Source organism: Ipomoea triloba, chromosome 8 (assembly GCF_003576645.1).
Source record: "Ipomoea triloba cultivar NCNSP0323 chromosome 8, ASM357664v1".
Classification (NCBI taxonomy): Eukaryota; Viridiplantae; Streptophyta; class Magnoliopsida; order Solanales; family Convolvulaceae; genus Ipomoea; species Ipomoea triloba.
The window spans coordinates 2,578,518-2,594,488 of record NC_044923.1 but is presented as its reverse complement, the minus strand read 5'-3'; the positions used below and the strand labels follow the sequence as shown (position 1 = coordinate 2,594,488).

The following is a 15,971-nucleotide window of genomic DNA, read 5'->3' as shown; positions in this document are numbered from 1 at the left end:
TTTTTTTTTTTTTTTTTTTTTTTTGCAAAACAGAAAGCATAACATTAATCCATATCAGAAGATAGTACATCACAGATGAAAGATGGAGAGTTTGAAATTCACTCTGAACAATCGGACATAGAAACAGATCGCTTAGCTAACAAATGAGTTGTTTGATTCGCAGATCGCTTGACAAAGACTAAACTACTATGAGTGAACTCACTCAATGAGTTTTTAATATCCTGCAGAACTAGATGATGAACCAAATTTCATAATGTACCGGACTTGATTTATTTATGTATTATTAATTAATTTATTTACAGTTCAAATATTATGTATGTTTAAATATATAATTTTTTAATTAAAAATACATAACATGTTAAATTACAAATGCATAACTTAGACAAGGTCTATAATCCACATATTAAATCGTAATTCATAATATAATTTGTATTGGTCACGTCTAGTGGAGATTAAAAATCGGGACTAGCCTTGTCAGGCTATCGAACTTATCAGTTATGGCTAATCGGTGATTTTATAATTTTATTTTCGGGTTTGAGTTAGCTCTAACCCTAAACTTTGGATTGTCGGACTTATCGGGTGGGCTAAACCATCTGAACTAAATTTGAAAACTGAGAGCAAGTATTCATATTTAGAGCCGAAAAAATGGCCTAACAAGCTGAGTTGGACCAGTTTAGGCCATTTTTAGGCGGTCTCAATTCACCGAGTTGGTCTCCTTCTCCGTGAATAGCGAACAACCGTCGGCTACTTTGTTACTTGAAATTTCGTCGAAATCTTGCCAGAAGGTTGCTGAAACCTTAATGACTTGATAGCAGGTCATTAATTACTAATATTTAAGGGTCTATTTGACACTTTTTTTTTAAGTTAATAGGCTTGTTGTAGTTGGTGCCCTTTACCATTGAGTCATGGGCAGGAGCCCAACTTACCCTTCCCAGTGTGGGGCCTGAACCAACATTTAAATTGAAAAAGGAGAAAACAGATATTCGTTATGTTGTACGATGATTTCATCTGTTAATTTGTAATTGTTGTGTGACTCCAATTATTTTGTGGGTTCCATTGCTTCAAAACAATACCGTTGTTGATGCAGCTATGAAAATGAAATTTTTGTCATTGTCCTTTGCCCTTGGATTTTCATATGTATTATTAAGTGATTTTCTTCTCGAAAATGATATTTGCAATTAAATTTGTATTTTTACTTGTATGTACATGTGAAAGTATGTGAGTGTAATCGATAAGTGCAACAAGTATCGCTATTCAATTCTCAATGCATGATCAAAATATGTTAACTCCACCTTTGAAAGAATACTCATCCAAAATAATTCGGCTGAGATTCGTCTGGATTAGTTTCACAATATGAAATGTGGATATCATATATCAATGCATGCAATATGTAAAAAAAAATAAAAATTACCAGCCACTTAATTTTACTGTTACGGATGTCTACAAGTAGGGTATCTAAGTCGGCCTATTAAGCTCTTCTTGAACTCAAAATTGATTAGCTAAAAAATTACCCAAACTCGATTGAATGTAACATGTATTCATCCTATACTCGTTTAGCATTATCTGCAAATATCCGAACTCGTCCTAAAATCTGTTTAAATTAAATATAATAATATAATTTTAATATAATTAATAAATTAAAAGTGAGGATATGATATTGTCTACTTGGTCATGTTACTAATTTACTACCGTAGAGACCACTAATCTAGCTCTCTCCATCAAGCTTAAAGTCTAGTTTTAATTTTAATAATAATAACACATAAATAAATATATGATATCGGGTACTAACTAGGTAGGTAAGTATTGGTATTTCACTGTTACCTAAATTTGAAGACGTGACATGTACTCTTTGGCTTACTTAAACCCAAATATCTATTACTCAAAGACGTTTTATTAAACTAAAGTTCAAGAAAATAAGGTAACAGAAGATTTATGCATAAGACGACGGATCTAAAAATAAAAGAAATATCATACATGATCGATTTGATCACTAGATACCATGTATCCCTCACCAACAAAGCAACATATTCCTTATGGCAATTTGTAGCACGTCATCATTGTTTTTTATACTTAAGAAGAATAAATTATTTCTAACATAAAATAAGACAATTCCAAGAAACAAAGGGAGTATTTTTATGCAACTTTCATTTATTTTTAAACTTTATTATCCATTTATGCACACACAAACCTATTTCATTTCCTATGACACTTTACTCATACTAAGCTATAACTTTTAACGAAAAATGTATCGTTTTTCAGATCAAAAAAAAAAAAGTAGAATTTTTTTGACAAAAACAATAAAATGCAAGTCACCGATATCGGGTACTTAAACAAAATTTTTCAGTCATGGAATGATTATTTATTTATTTTTAATTTGTTTAAAAAAATTCCGTTTACGTCTTACATATATTTAACTAAAAAGTATTACACGTAACTATTATTTCGTATAAAATAATCATATTTAAAGAAAAAAAAAAAGATAATTGCAATTCTTGAACCGTTTCTGCCAACATATTTCATCATACTTTATGGAGTAAACCTTCTTTTTTTCTTCCTTATTTTCGAAATGTGTTTGCATGATTTTCAAGCTACTTCTACCATTATATATCCTTAAACACGTTTTACACCGTTTGATCCATTGCTTTGTGGATTAGTGGCTTAGAATATTGACACGTGTCAACATATAGGTTCACGATCGAATTTTGGACTGCCAAGCAACCAAAATCTTAGGATTCTTAAATTATATTAGCCACTCCTAATTAATGGTTTTGTGTGTTCGTTTGTTATTCTTATTTGATTGTCCCAACAGGTAGTTTGGCTGACAAAGAAAATCTAACTCCCAAACCAACTGATTTGTCATCTTTATCCATAAATTTGCAACTTTTGGTCCTAATTAATGCAACAAAATTTTTCCCAAATTGAGATGTAGAGTACAAGAAATTCTGATGGCATTTCTATTCAATTTCCCAATTTTTGATACAAAGTTTCATACAATTCATCATGTTACCATATTTAGAAATGTCTTAAATAGGGTAGGCTAGAAAGTTACAATCAAGTATAATCTCTTATTACTTAAACGCAACGGAAAAAAAAAAAAGTGATAATAAAATACGGGTATGCATGATTTGTTTAAAAAATTACCAAGTTATAATTTATCTTCTGTCACAATTACAAGCCGTACATGTTACTATGGCAATTATTTCTTCAACATTAATTTTTATAAAATTTCAACACTTCTCATATGTGGTTTGTGGACTATTATACAGGAGCGAGTTTTCTCAATGCATACTTTCAGATAATTATATTGCTGCACGTTTCCTTGTGACCCAAAAAAAACTTAATGTGATACTCGAAACTACTTCAATTGCTCTACATAAATTCATTTTGGTCACATGGCTATAGTAACATCTTTAATACGCATAATTATCAGATATTAATTAGTTTAACCACATTAAGTGTTTGGTTATTTAAAAACCAACTAATTATGGTCCCAGCAAAAATATAATGAATTTGGTTGGTTTTAGAAAGTCTAAAGATGGACAAATTTGGTCAAATTAAATGAATGTCCAATAACTAACCATAAAAAAATGTTACTATAGTGGAGCAACTAAAAATGAAATTACTTATGAAACTTTCACGACTCATTACTGCATTGTACAATGTGTTCTTGGATGCGGCCAAACTACACTGTGCTCAAACAAACCCTAAATATCATGAACTTAAAATCAAATTTATATATATGTCCTTAAAATATTGTAGCTAGCTATAGGATTGGTTGAATAATTCAAAGTAAAGTTAATATATAGCTTAAATGGTCAAGTTTAACAATTTGTGATCGAAATGTAACACTGACTGTTATACAAGTATACAGAAATTAATAAAATTTAGTGTAGTGATAAGCGTTTGATCTTGACAATTTATTTTATTGGCAGGCGTACATTAGACACATTGTTCACCAGCATATAAGCACGAATTGAATACGCATGAACCAACATATACACCTCGTGATTTACTTTATAGAGAGGCTCTACCGGGCACTTGGGAGGCCTCGGGTCTAAGTGTAAACCCTAAAATAGAACTTACTAGATAGTCTAGATCAGACAACTTGGTTGGCGTGAGTGATCGTGCACTTTCGTCTCTTAAGAGGGATCGGGAGTTCGAACCCCTCTTGTATAAAAAAATCAATCAGCACTTTGCCCCTAATTTGGGCCGATTCGACACGAACCAAAATTAATTTGAGTATGTTACAGGCTTAAGGTATCTCCTACGGTTAGGATCTACTTAAAACACCTCGGGGCTTAAAAAAAAAAAATTTAGCTAGAGACTTTTTCTTTAAGCTGCAGGTAAATGGAAGGAGTTAATTAGTTGGTTCTCTTACAACACGACAGACGGAAATCCAGGCGCGTGAAAACTGAAAAAACGTGGCGGAAAGAAAACGTCAGGTGAAAGGCAGAAGAGTTCGCCCACACAATTTTAAGGCGGTGCTAACGGCCATATCCTTAATCTTCTCCCCTTTAATTTCTTTCTTTCTTACATATATACCGGCCAGCACAGCACGCAGCCACCTGGTTTTAATTAGCTCAGGTTTCGATCGCCTTAAGGTTGCCGCCATCTCCAAGCAAGCGCCCCCCGCCGCATATAGCGTATATATATAGGCCGTTGCTTTCACAACCTCTGCTCCTTGCAATTGTGTATACTATATCCTCTCTACCTTTTCTCATCTTCCATCTTCGTTTTCTTTCTCTCTCTCTATATACATTTGTTCTTTTCAACTTCATCGTCTCAGCATGCATCTGCCTCTCTTCAAGAAGTTTTCAGAGATGAAATCCGCTTTCATCATAAAATCACCAAGTGAGTTATTAGTTTCTCCCGCTCTTAATCTCGGATAATGATTTTTAGAAATTTTGGTGATCAGTTAATTCAGTTCAAAAGTATTAACCAAATTGTTAGTATATATATATATGTTTTAATTTGTTTTTTTTATAATTTATAAATTATATTATTAGAATGGTTTTTATCAATTTTTATCATTTTATATGTTGATGCAATGCCTATTTGTGGTGTGAAATTATAAATTGAAAAATTGTAAATATTTTTAAATTTTAATAAAATATTTTACTAAATTTTCATCTTGTATATGTTATTATTATTATTATTATTATTATTATTATTATTTGTGAAGGTGTATACATTACTTCTAACGTACTTAGAATATCTTCAAAGTGTGGTATATACACACCTTAGCTTTTTTTAGGATATTTAATTAATCTACTACATCTATTGTAAATTAAAGTATTGGTATTGGTTGTTATTAGTACATATAATATTTAAAAAGGTTGTAGTTATATCTCGATATAAAGTCAATTTAATAGATTATTATTATTGTTTTGACTCCCATTCTAAAGATGTCACAAATTTGATACTTGTCAATATCAGATAACTTGCCCGTTTTTCTTTCCAGTCCGTTTTATTAATTAAAATAATAATAACAAAACAAAACAGAATGAACAACCTTAATTTCTGCTCACATGCATAATAATAATAATAATATTTATTATTGTGACTTGGTTTGTTTTGTAATTTTTTTCCCCTAATAATTGTAGGAAGAAATTCCAGCGAAAATGAGGATAGCTTGGGGCGCAAGTCATCGAGCGTCAGCCATGAATACATGGCGGCCTTTAGGACCAATTCTTACGTTGAAATCTACGACAAAGTTCAATTACAGCTAGCTGCAGCCGCAAGAAGCAAAGAAATTGTTGGGGGCGATAACAGTTCTCCCATAACTTCTTCATCTTCTCCTTCTTCCCCTCTGATCAGCCGCCATGAAAGCTTATTATCACCAGGATGCAAGCTTCTGCTTAGCCAAGAAAACATGGAAGAATTGCCCCAACAAGCTTCTAATACCCACCCTCTACTCAACGAGTACTTCGTTTTAAGCTTAGAAGCCTGTGGGATCTGCGAATCGCTCCTCAAAATCGTTCTACAAACTCGAGCGGATTACAAGAGCGTGAAGAAAGCTGTCGAGAAAATCGACGAATTCCAGAGAAACGATGTGTGGGGCGAGGAGCAAGTGAATCAGGCGTACGGGGAAATCGCGGGGTTGTCGCTGTTTGGAAACCCTTTGTCGGGGGTGCGGTTTAATGAGGTACGAGAGGGTCACTTCGGGCTGCTAGACAGGCTCACATCGAAGAAGGGGAGGGTAGAGAGGAGGAGGAAACATATTAGGGTTTTCAAGGTGGCTCTGGGGTCGACCCTTCTGGTTGGTTATACTGCGGTCATGATTACCTTTACCATTCTCACAGTTCACTTTGTGGTTTGCACTATGGCCGTCCCGGGCCTAATTGCACTTTCGTTGGGCATGGTCAAGAGGCTCAAGGAGGCGAAACGAGGGATAATCCCGCGAAAAGGGCTTTATATGCAGCTTGATGTGGCCGCGAAGGGGCTTTATGTATTGATCAATGATTTTAGTACGGTGAGCCGGCTAGTGGGGAGGTTGAGTGATGAAATGGAACATAACAAGACCATGGCTGACCTGTGGGAAAGGAAGCATTGTGATGATGTGTTGAAGGAAGTGGTGAGGAATTTTGCCCTACAAGAAGAGTGGGTCTTGGAGGTGTTGAAAGAGCTTGAGCAGCACATTTATTTGTGTTTTCTCAACATTATGAGGTCTAGGAAGATGATTGTGAAGGAAATTGTGGGGTGTGACGAGCCCGTCTCGCAAGATCAGCAATTAGCTTTGTTGGACAGGGATACTATCGAGGTTTGAAATGGCAAAATCAACAATTAGCTTTGTTGGACAGTGATACCATACTATCGAGACTTGAAAGGGCAAAATCAGCAATTAGCTTTGCTGAATTGCTGGACAGTGATTTTACGTACCGAGGTTTGAAAGGTTAAATTCAGCGTTCTGTTATAATCACGTTTGAGATGTTGCATTTGATTTGACAAGTTGCGTCCTACATAGTTTTCAAGTTTAGGGTTTGTATGGAATTGTACAATTTGGACTCTTGTTGTTTTTGATTGTTGACAGTTTCAGTAGTTTATTCACCACCCAAATGTAGGAGAAGATGATGTTTTTTACCCTCAGTCCTGGTGGATAAACTTGTTAAGAATAAAGAACATTTTGATACTACAGGTTGTACCCTCGTTTGTCTTGGTGTTCTTAGGATCTTAGCTCCAATATTTTGATGATATTTCAATAAAGCTAATGAAATTTCTATTTGCTCCATTTTTATTATATCTTAATTTATTTTCAAATCTCATCTCATCTAACATGGTTTGCACAGTATAGTTGGAAAATTCGCTATTTCCGATTAAGATTTCTTATCACCCTAAGAAGGAATGAACGAGAAAATTTAAGTTATTCTGACTACCAAGTAGAGGTTGGATCATGATTTATATTGTATTGTAAATCTTGATGCAAAACTTACGGTTAACAGTTTTTGTAACCTGATCCATGGTATAATTTGTCACATTTGTCACATTTAATGGGTGGTTGAAAATTCGGAAGAAATTCCGAGCATCTACTGAAGGCCATTGTCAACCTATATTGGACAATAAAAAAATGCAAATTTTCCCTTGCAAATCCATACTTTATTGGCTACATAGTCTTTTGTCACTAAGAAAGCTCCAAAAAGTGACTTTAAATTCAATAAGTTATATGGAGAATAGATTGGGTATTTGAGATATTACGTCAAACTATATATATTTTTATCCGTAAAAGAAAGAAAATATAGAACCGTTATATATATTTTATTCGTAAAAGAAAGAAAAGATAGCAACATAATATATAACTTGACAATGAAGTAAGCAAATTCATCAGCAACCAATGAATAGAAAAACAAAAGCCAAATTATGAATGGTACATAACGTAATAACATGGTATCCTCGGAATATCTAATCCTTCAAATAGAAAAACAAACGCCAAATTATGAAGAGTACATAACGTAATAACATGGTATCCTCGGAATATCTAATCCTTTTTCAGTTATAAAAGCCTACAAACTAAAACTATTCAATTGACTAAAAAAAAATCCCAAAACAAATACTCCGTATCTAAACATCAATGAGATTAGTTTACTGTAGAAAACGCTTCAATTTTAACTTAGAAAGTTAACCCTTCCAACAAATCTACTCCACATTACTCTATATAGAAACTATAAAGTGTCTATTGCAGGGGGTCAGCAATGCAAGCTGTTCTCAACTTACAGTAATCTTCTTTTCCCAGCAAGGAAGCTTTGATCTTGAGCCAGTCGGCCGGCTTGGGCATTATGATCGCGATATATCCCTCCCGTTCTGCCTGCGATAGATAGATACAAGGAGAAACACGAGGGAAACGTATATAAGACGAATCCAATGTGGAGTTACACAGAAAAAGCCGCCATCTAAGCAACAATATGGAAGGCGGCATCACTAAGTAATGATTGCAACCAAAGGAAACTCAGATTATGAAGCGAAGCTATTAACAATTGACATCCACAGGCTTACTCGTATACACATGGGGAAACCGTAAACAGAGAAAGCAGTAGCGAAGAACTCTATCCATCACCTCTTGCCATTCTACCCGAGTATTACGAGCTCTCGTCTTTATAATATTAGCAATTACCGTTTTGTTATTCTCCCTCCCCCTACCCCATACCACTAGCAACTTAAAAATGGAGGGTGTTCGGCTATACAAGACCACTCAATACCAAAGATAAAACACAAGAATTATCTAGTATATCATTCAACTAAAACCATAAATTTAGTATATGGTCAAGCGTTTTTACGGATGATATCAGCAATTCTGGGCGTTCAATCAATCTTTCGTTGACTTCCAATAGAGAGCCTTTCACACAGCATCTGCACCCCAAAAAACATATAAGTTATGTGCAAGAAAATTACAAGAACTAAAATTTCAATTAGGAAAGGCTGCAACGTTAAATCCTCCACCTCACTATATATGAATTATCCTTTGTACACACTTTACAGAGCGCTGTATTGGACTCAAAATGCTGTGCATTCTGCAAAAGAACACCAGGAAAATACTCAATAAAATATAAGTGAAGAATATTGCATCAGTTGCAAACCTCGTCTTTACAAGTGTGCACCCGAGCAAGTTTAGAAGCATTAAGGAAAATTCAACAAGTTACTATGTAAAGCATGATTAAAAGCTTAACCAAAGCTGTCACCTTATTAAATCGGGATCTAGTTGTAGTATGGGAGCGTAAATGAACTACAGATCTAAATTAACAGTATCTACTAAAGATATATCCTACCATTCTGCAACTTCTGTGCAGCTGAGTATAAAACAAAGTTACTAATGATAAGGAAAAATGTCAATAAAGAGAAACAAGAAGTCTAATCCAAACATCAAACTAGCCTAACTTAAATTGCTCGAGCTCCTTGCTCTTTTCCCTACAGAGACAGTAAAACTTACGTGACATCAAATCGGAGAAATTACCATTTAAGTAGAACAGAGAAGTACAACGCATCTTAATAAGAATACTAAATGACACAGCTAAACAGTCAGTGAATCCCAGAGGCACCCAGCCACCATAATTTCTACCAAAGCAGAAAACATTAATCCTTTAAAAACAACCTCAACCAGTGTCTATCAGAAGCAATAAAGTAACTGAGAATGGAACACAGTATACAGAGTCTGGCAGTTGAGAGTTGAACTTGTATACAAAGTAACTGAGAATAGAGTAAGAGTACAGTATACAAAGAAAGCTAATAGACCACCCTGTTGAGAGTTGAACTTGTAATCTTGTGATTACCAAGCCAACTGGATTGCCCCAAGGTTTCAACTCTTTTTTTTTTTTTTTCGAGTATTACTGACTCTATTACATTGTAGTATTTGTTCATCTATACTTTTTAAACATGTTGAAGCACAAAGAGTCAATATGTGGAGGCTCAATCTCATGACCTCCTATTTGGAAGAATCTGCCACTTGACCGCAAGGTCATTGGTCCCAAGGTTTCAACTTTAATTAGTAGAAGAAACAAAGATGTCATTCTGCTCTATAAATGCTCTTAGAACCAAGAAAAATTATTCTAGAACCCACCTTCTTCCGTTTTCCGGTGACTTTAATCCCACTACGATCAGACTTCCCCACATTAAAATCCACCGCCGTAATTCCACCTTCATCCTTAAAGGCAACATGACTTGAAGCTATCCCAATTACGCACAATCTTCACGTGAATTCATTCAAGTCAGCTCGCCATTGTTTTTTTAATCAACAAGAGAACAAACTAAAGTCATAGTATTACCCATTGGCATGACGACGGACATATTGATCGTTTCCTGGCTTCATAAAATCTGAAGCACAAACAAAAACTTCGATAATTAAATTAAAATCAATATCCATTGTTGATAATCATACCAAGGGTTTTAGATGGGTTTAACAAAACATAAATTCTGATTTTTGATAATTTTTGACAAATCATAAAGTAAAGCTGGAATTGGGTCTACCAGGAGCATAGTAGGTGACGAAATTGGATTCAACGGCGGATGGAGGCACAGAAGGAAGGTCCTCAATCCTCGGAACCAGAAGTCTCCTTAATTCTTCTTCTTCTTCGTTGTTTTCAGCTCTGGAGATTCCGGCGGTGTCCAGAGCGGAAGAAGAACAGAATCTCAGCGTTTGATTGACGCTTTCTTGGTCGGGGTTTTCGATACTATTCGCATCTACGGCATTTAGCTCCGCCATTGCAGTGCTGCGGTTGCCGGAGAACGGAGGACAGGAAAACGGCTAGAGGCTTTTGCAGTGTTTTACTGAATTTCAGGCCCTTTCTCGACGGCGGCTAGATTGTTGAGAAGAAGCACGGTTTTGGGCCCTTATTGGGCCTCAGATGAGTGATAATGGCCCAACCCCTCGGCCCATTAAATTTTGTTTCAACCAAGTATCATCACCTAGTCCAATAGTTATACAATGGACTTTGTTCATTGCAAGGTGGGCTTGTGCCCAAAATACACAGTTTACATATTGAATGTTCACAATTTGAATTGTGAACATTTAAATTTAAATTGTGAGCATTCAGTATATAAATTGTAAACATTCAGTATATAAATTGTATATTTTGGATTCGGGTCTACGGTTTACCTTGTAAGTGGACTACGGTCAACAAAATAATTTGCTCACTTAGTCAATACACAGCTCTTATGAGGAGTCAAATATGCCCGTATGGGCAACACAATTAATTACAGGTGAAGTTTAGAAAGAAAAATCAAGAATTAAGTCTCACAAGAGATAGTGCCCCAAATGCTTTGTGAGGTTGGGACATGACGAGCCCTTGAGTTAGAAATTCAACCTTTTGAGAAGGAATACTAAAACATGAGATATTGAATCGATCATTCAAGTTTTTTTGAATACTACTAACTCTATTACAATATAGTATCTGTTCATAACTACTTTCTCAATCTATTGAAGCACAAAAATCAATATTGACTCCACTAAAGTTTGAACCCACCACCTTCCGTATAAAAGGAAGGGTTTGATGCCACTAGACCACAAAGTCCTTGCCAATCAATCATTCAAGTTGAATTCAAAACTTATCTCAATCGCATGTTGGTTTGCTCCATAGACCATATTGCCCCAACACCAACAATCTCATCAAACTTAATCTCAAAATTAAATCACATGGAATTTTTAATTGATAAAACTCAATAAAATTGGTACATGTATATGACATGGAACTGTAGGTATTACAAGCGGACACAGAAGGAAATAAAAGAAAAGTTGAGGGCACATATTGTAACCAAAAGTATCATATAATCATCTTTGAGGCCCAATTTCGGACTAGAGAGTTCTAGGCCCGTATATTTTGGGTCAGACCCAAAAGCATGGCGGGCTGCTTTCGAAAATTACCAAGCACGCCACGGCCCGTTGGGTCAATAACTATAAGCCCAATAGTTTGGGCTGGGCTTATTCAAATTGAATTGGGCTTGAGTACGTCTGCCCAAATCTCCACCCGGCCGGAATAACGTCGGAGAAAATCTTGGTTACACCGTCGGAGGCGGTGACCTTGAACGACAAGGATTGACCGGTGAGGTAGGCGCTTGACTGCCAGTTCGCTCCCCAGTTTCTTGACATTGCAATCCAGTTGGTTTTTGAGCCCTTGATTTGCACAGATTGGATAGATCCTGGCCCTCCAACGTTGTTGATCATCACCAGCTCGAAGAAATCCCGGCCGTTGATCGTAAACCTAACCCCACCATGCTTCTTACATGGCACCCTGTTACATGTGATACATGACAACATTAGAATTCAAACTTGGTATCTTTTTAATTTTATTCTATAACCTAGATTTTTAATTTTGTTAGACTATATTTTAGACCTCATGAACTTGCTCACGGTCGATATGAAAGTAAATCAATTTGTGCACAAAGAGTTAGTATTGTTAAAGCGGACTAGGCCATCCCACCGCGAGCCAAATATATGACGGACTTTTGCAAGCTAACCTGTTAGATCTACAGGCTAGGGTTCATACAATTTCAGCCTGTCCCATGCTAATTGACGGGCCAGGCCGCTGGCTCTCATGTATATTCATGTGTACATAGTACACATTGTCTATATTTTTTTTTAAAAAAATAGGGTTTGGCCCACAGGGCCTGCAAGGGTTGCGGGCCTTAGCGAGCCAGGTCCACTCCTCCGCGAGTCATTTTTTTTAGTCCTAATCCATCCCATTGTGGGGCGGGTGTGGACCAGCTCGCGGGTTTTTGCTCGCTTCGACTGTACTTTCACCTTGCGTTGGTAAGTAAATGACTTATTATCTACTAAACCAATGCTATGAGGATAAACATGATATTAATGTGACTTAGGTGGAATATGAGAAATACCTTTGATAAAGAACAGGAACAATTCCACCTCTATAAATTCCGATCTTTTCCCAAGCGGGCTGAGCCATGTCAAAGTGGGGACGAGGAGGGTTGCACCAACCACCGTTGTTACTAGGAAGAGCGTAGTTAGGCGGGCAAAAATTGGTGGCGGTGATGGTGATCGAAGCTCCTTTTATGCACCATTGACGGTCGGCTTGGTAATCGCAAATGATCTTGTAGCACTGCCCACACGAGGCTCCATTGTTGAATAGTGCTGTGCTCAATGCTGCTGTCCTGGTCCCATAGCCAGTAGCATATAAGTTCCCATATCCACATGCTCCCCCTGTCACAAATCAATATTATATTTGGTCACTTCTAGCTTTTGGTAATTAATAATGGAGTGCTGGATAGAGTAGGCCAAACTCTAAGTCACATCAAGTCTTTGGTTTATGTAAAAGTCACCGGTTAGTATTCAAGATGTACCATGAGTAAAAATACACATTGTGATTCTACCCGGCAAAAAATCGTAAGGAAGTAAACTACTTTAGATTGTTCATAACTGATCAAAATTAAGGTCAAATAGAAAATTTGTAACCACTATCTGAAAGTATACACAAGCCAACAAAGGAATACAAAGAGATAAACCACTTAGGATGTCAATAGCTAACTCACTTAAACTAAGAAACTCAATAAGTCATCCTATCGAAAGTCGAACTTGAAAGCTTTTGATTACTTATCTAACAAGCTAAGCTAGCTAGGGTTAGCTTAGTTTGGGAAGAAAGACATTGGATCGAGTCTCACTAGCAGCAGTGTGGGAGCAATCTCTCAAAGTAAGGAGCTCCTTGTGCGCAATAAATAAATGTTTAGTCTGTGTGTTCAAGTGAATTATCATGATTTACATTCTTTTAGATGTTCTGTCGAATCGGAGAAACTTTGGGGTTGGGATTCAACGGTTGCCCTGGCCGTTATATCTTGAGTTGATAGATATAAAGTTTGGAAACTAGTAAGTTTTAACCATGGAATTTAATTAAAGCTAAGCAAAAGAGAGATCATTATTCAATTTGAGAGATCAGAGGGAGTTAAAGAGTTGTATGTACCCATGGTGCCGGAAGCATCACTGCCACCATAGAAGGTGGCGTGGGCACTTTGCCACCCAGAAGCCGTGAAAGCTTTAACATCGACGAAGAAGAGGCTCAAAACCCCAAACATCACTACTGCACCCACTGCCATGCCACCATTCACGCCCATCCTTCAACTTGCAGTAAAATGATCAAGAAAGAGGAAGAATTAAAGAAGATGATCAATGGGGGATTCGATGAGGAAAAGTAGCTAGGGTTATTGAAATTTGTATGTATAGTAGTGTTTGGTGTTTAGAATGAAGGTGGTGGCGCGTGTATATATAGGTAGCGATGAGAATTGTTTAATGGTGCCACCGGCCACCCCGCATGTGATCTCTGCGCAGCTAAGATCAGAGAGAGTACAGTAGTGTAGAAAATTGTGTTATTGTAATGGAGATTTATGATATCATATCATATCCCTGCAAAAATTTCTGAACCTGCTCATTCAATTATTCCCACGTTCCACCTCGCCAGCCATCTTTCCCCCTACCCACACATGCCTTTGCCTACACAACCCGTCAACTGATCAAAATTTGTAGTTGTCCAATGTTTTTCATCTCCACTGCAGTGTATATATATATATATATGGCCGGATTTTAGGACGTGTAAGATGCGCAGCAGCACAGGGTCTCAAAATTTTGGGGTCTTTAATTCAACTCAATAGTTGCAAAAATAATATACTTTTAGTATAATAAAAATGTACCTTATATTTATGGTCCACATAATTGTGTGGACCATGATCCATGCAATAATGATTGTTGTTAGTATATGTATTTGTGATAATATTGGCTCAAAATTAGGTTTTCATGACTGATCTAAATTCTACTACATATTATTCAAAACAAAAATTCAACACCATAATATTCACGCGAATCACTTTTCTTCAATCCACCGTTTATTTATACTTTAATAGGATCTCACTTATTTATCATTTGGGGGCCGCAAATAAAAAAAACCGGCCATATATATATATATATAATGATACCTACAGAACACGTCATATATATAATGATACCTACCGAACACATCAATTTTAGTTCAATTACACGACTTTGGATTATTTACTGACCCAATTACTATTTTTTGAACTAGTATTTTCACCCGTGCGTTGCACGGAATGAATTTGTTATAATATTTTAAGAAATATTTAAATTGATATACAATTATAGAAATTATAACATCGAATATGAGTATGAATAAGGGTGTGTTTGGTTGGTGGGTTTAGGCATAAAGAATGGGTATGAAAGTTATTGTTTGTGTTTGGTTGATAGGTTTTGTAAATGCTACTATGGGTTTGGAATACCCCATTAATGACAAAACCCATACCCTTATTAAATAAGGGTTTCATCTCCCTTCCCCCTTTCTTCCTCAACTATTAATAATCATTCTCATTCCACCCAATTACCAAACATGTTAAATACTTTCACCAAAACCCATTACCATTACCAAATATTTGATACCCATTCCGATTCCGATTCCCATGTGCGAACCAAACGCACCCTAAGTGTATAAATGCAATTATAGTATGAGTCTTACTTGCATGCAACAAATATCACAAAAATTCAGTGTTCTAAAATAAGTGTATAAATGCAATAGGTAGATAATTTACATTATTGCATCATATTCATTAATTTAATTACTTGTCGGTTAGTTATTGCAAGATCTTGAGGTACACTTATATTTTGATATTCAGTAAGTATAACTATATTAGAGAAAAAAATTTACATGGGAGTAATGGGATAATCAGTTGAGTAATTGTTGGTTGACCGTAGAGCGTTGTGTTGGAGGAAGAAGATGATATATAGTGAAGATGATATTGCCCTTCACTATATATCATCTTCTTCCTTCAACACGTTGATATTCTCTGGACAAATAACTGTTGGAAAAAAATTAGCATAAAATGACATTTTACTGGCAATACTGTGGTACAAATATATGTGGGGTCCACTTTCGATTTGGGTCGGGTCAACGTGGATTCGTGTTCTTCGTAGTTAGACGAAAAGATTGATATATTGTACGCTCAAAACTGATAATGAGTGAATGAGAAATTGGTTCTCA

At 36.0% G+C, this 15,971-nt stretch overlaps 3 protein-coding genes across 3 annotated transcripts; 1 reads left to right on the top strand and 2 right to left on the bottom strand.

Annotated features, from left to right (window-relative positions):
* Positions 1-4,596: 4,596 nt before the first annotated feature.
* On the top strand, positions 4,597-7,228 carry LOC116027796 (UPF0496 protein At1g20180). Its single transcript, XM_031269549.1, has 2 exons — positions 4,597-4,851; positions 5,604-7,228. Exons 1-2 carry the CDS (start codon positions 4,788-4,790, stop codon positions 6,764-6,766), a joined length of 1,227 nt encoding a protein of 408 aa, XP_031125409.1. The 5' UTR covers positions 4,597-4,787; the 3' UTR covers positions 6,767-7,228.
* A 646-nt stretch (positions 7,229-7,874) lies between these two features.
* On the bottom strand, positions 7,875-10,731 carry LOC116027443 (protein Abitram). The gene is made up of 6 exons (XM_031269081.1): positions 10,453-10,731; positions 10,251-10,299; positions 10,046-10,172; positions 8,932-9,002; positions 8,769-8,841; positions 7,875-8,299 (listed from the first exon to the last, which is right to left on the bottom strand). The coding sequence occupies exons 1-6, from the start codon at positions 10,685-10,687 to the stop codon at positions 8,168-8,170; spliced, it is 687 nt and encodes a 228-aa protein (XP_031124941.1). The 5' UTR covers positions 10,688-10,731; the 3' UTR covers positions 7,875-8,167.
* An 871-nt stretch (positions 10,732-11,602) lies between these two features.
* On the bottom strand, positions 11,603-14,443 carry LOC116027442 (expansin-A11-like). Its single transcript, XM_031269080.1, has 3 exons — positions 13,893-14,443; positions 12,817-13,138; positions 11,603-12,212 (listed from the first exon to the last, which is right to left on the bottom strand). The coding sequence occupies exons 1-3, from the start codon at positions 14,041-14,043 to the stop codon at positions 11,903-11,905; spliced, it is 783 nt and encodes a 260-aa protein (XP_031124940.1). The 5' UTR covers positions 14,044-14,443; the 3' UTR covers positions 11,603-11,902.
* Between the last annotated feature and the right edge of the window lie 1,528 nt (positions 14,444-15,971).

Excerpts from the sequence above, each read along its gene's own strand:
- LOC116027796 (XM_031269549.1), top strand. The coding sequence starts at position 4,788 with ATGCATCTGCCTCTCTTCAAGAAGTTTTCAGAGATGAAATCCGCTTTC. Across the intron at positions 4,852-5,603 it reads TTTCATCATAAAATCACCAA|GAAGAAATTCCAGCGAAAAT; the intron begins GTGAGTTATTAG and ends TAATAATTGTAG.
- LOC116027443 (XM_031269081.1), bottom strand. The coding sequence starts at position 10,687 with ATGGCGGAGCTAAATGCCGTAGATGCGAATAGTATCGAAAACCCCGAC. Across the intron at positions 10,173-10,250 it reads GTCCGTCGTCATGCCAATGG|ATTGTGCGTAATTGGGATAG; the intron begins GTAATACTATGA and ends ATTCACGTGAAG. Across the intron at positions 9,003-10,045 it reads TCACCGGAAAACGGAAGAAG|AATGCACAGCATTTTGAGTC; the intron begins GTGGGTTCTAGA and ends GTTCTTTTGCAG.
- LOC116027442 (XM_031269080.1), bottom strand. The coding sequence starts at position 14,043 with ATGGGCGTGAATGGTGGCATGGCAGTGGGTGCAGTAGTGATGTTTGGG. Across the intron at positions 13,139-13,892 it reads TGATGCTTCCGGCACCATGG|GGGGAGCATGTGGATATGGG; the intron begins GTACATACAACT and ends GATTTGTGACAG. Across the intron at positions 12,213-12,816 it reads GTTCCTGTTCTTTATCAAAG|GGTGCCATGTAAGAAGCATG; the intron begins GTATTTCTCATA and ends CACATGTAACAG.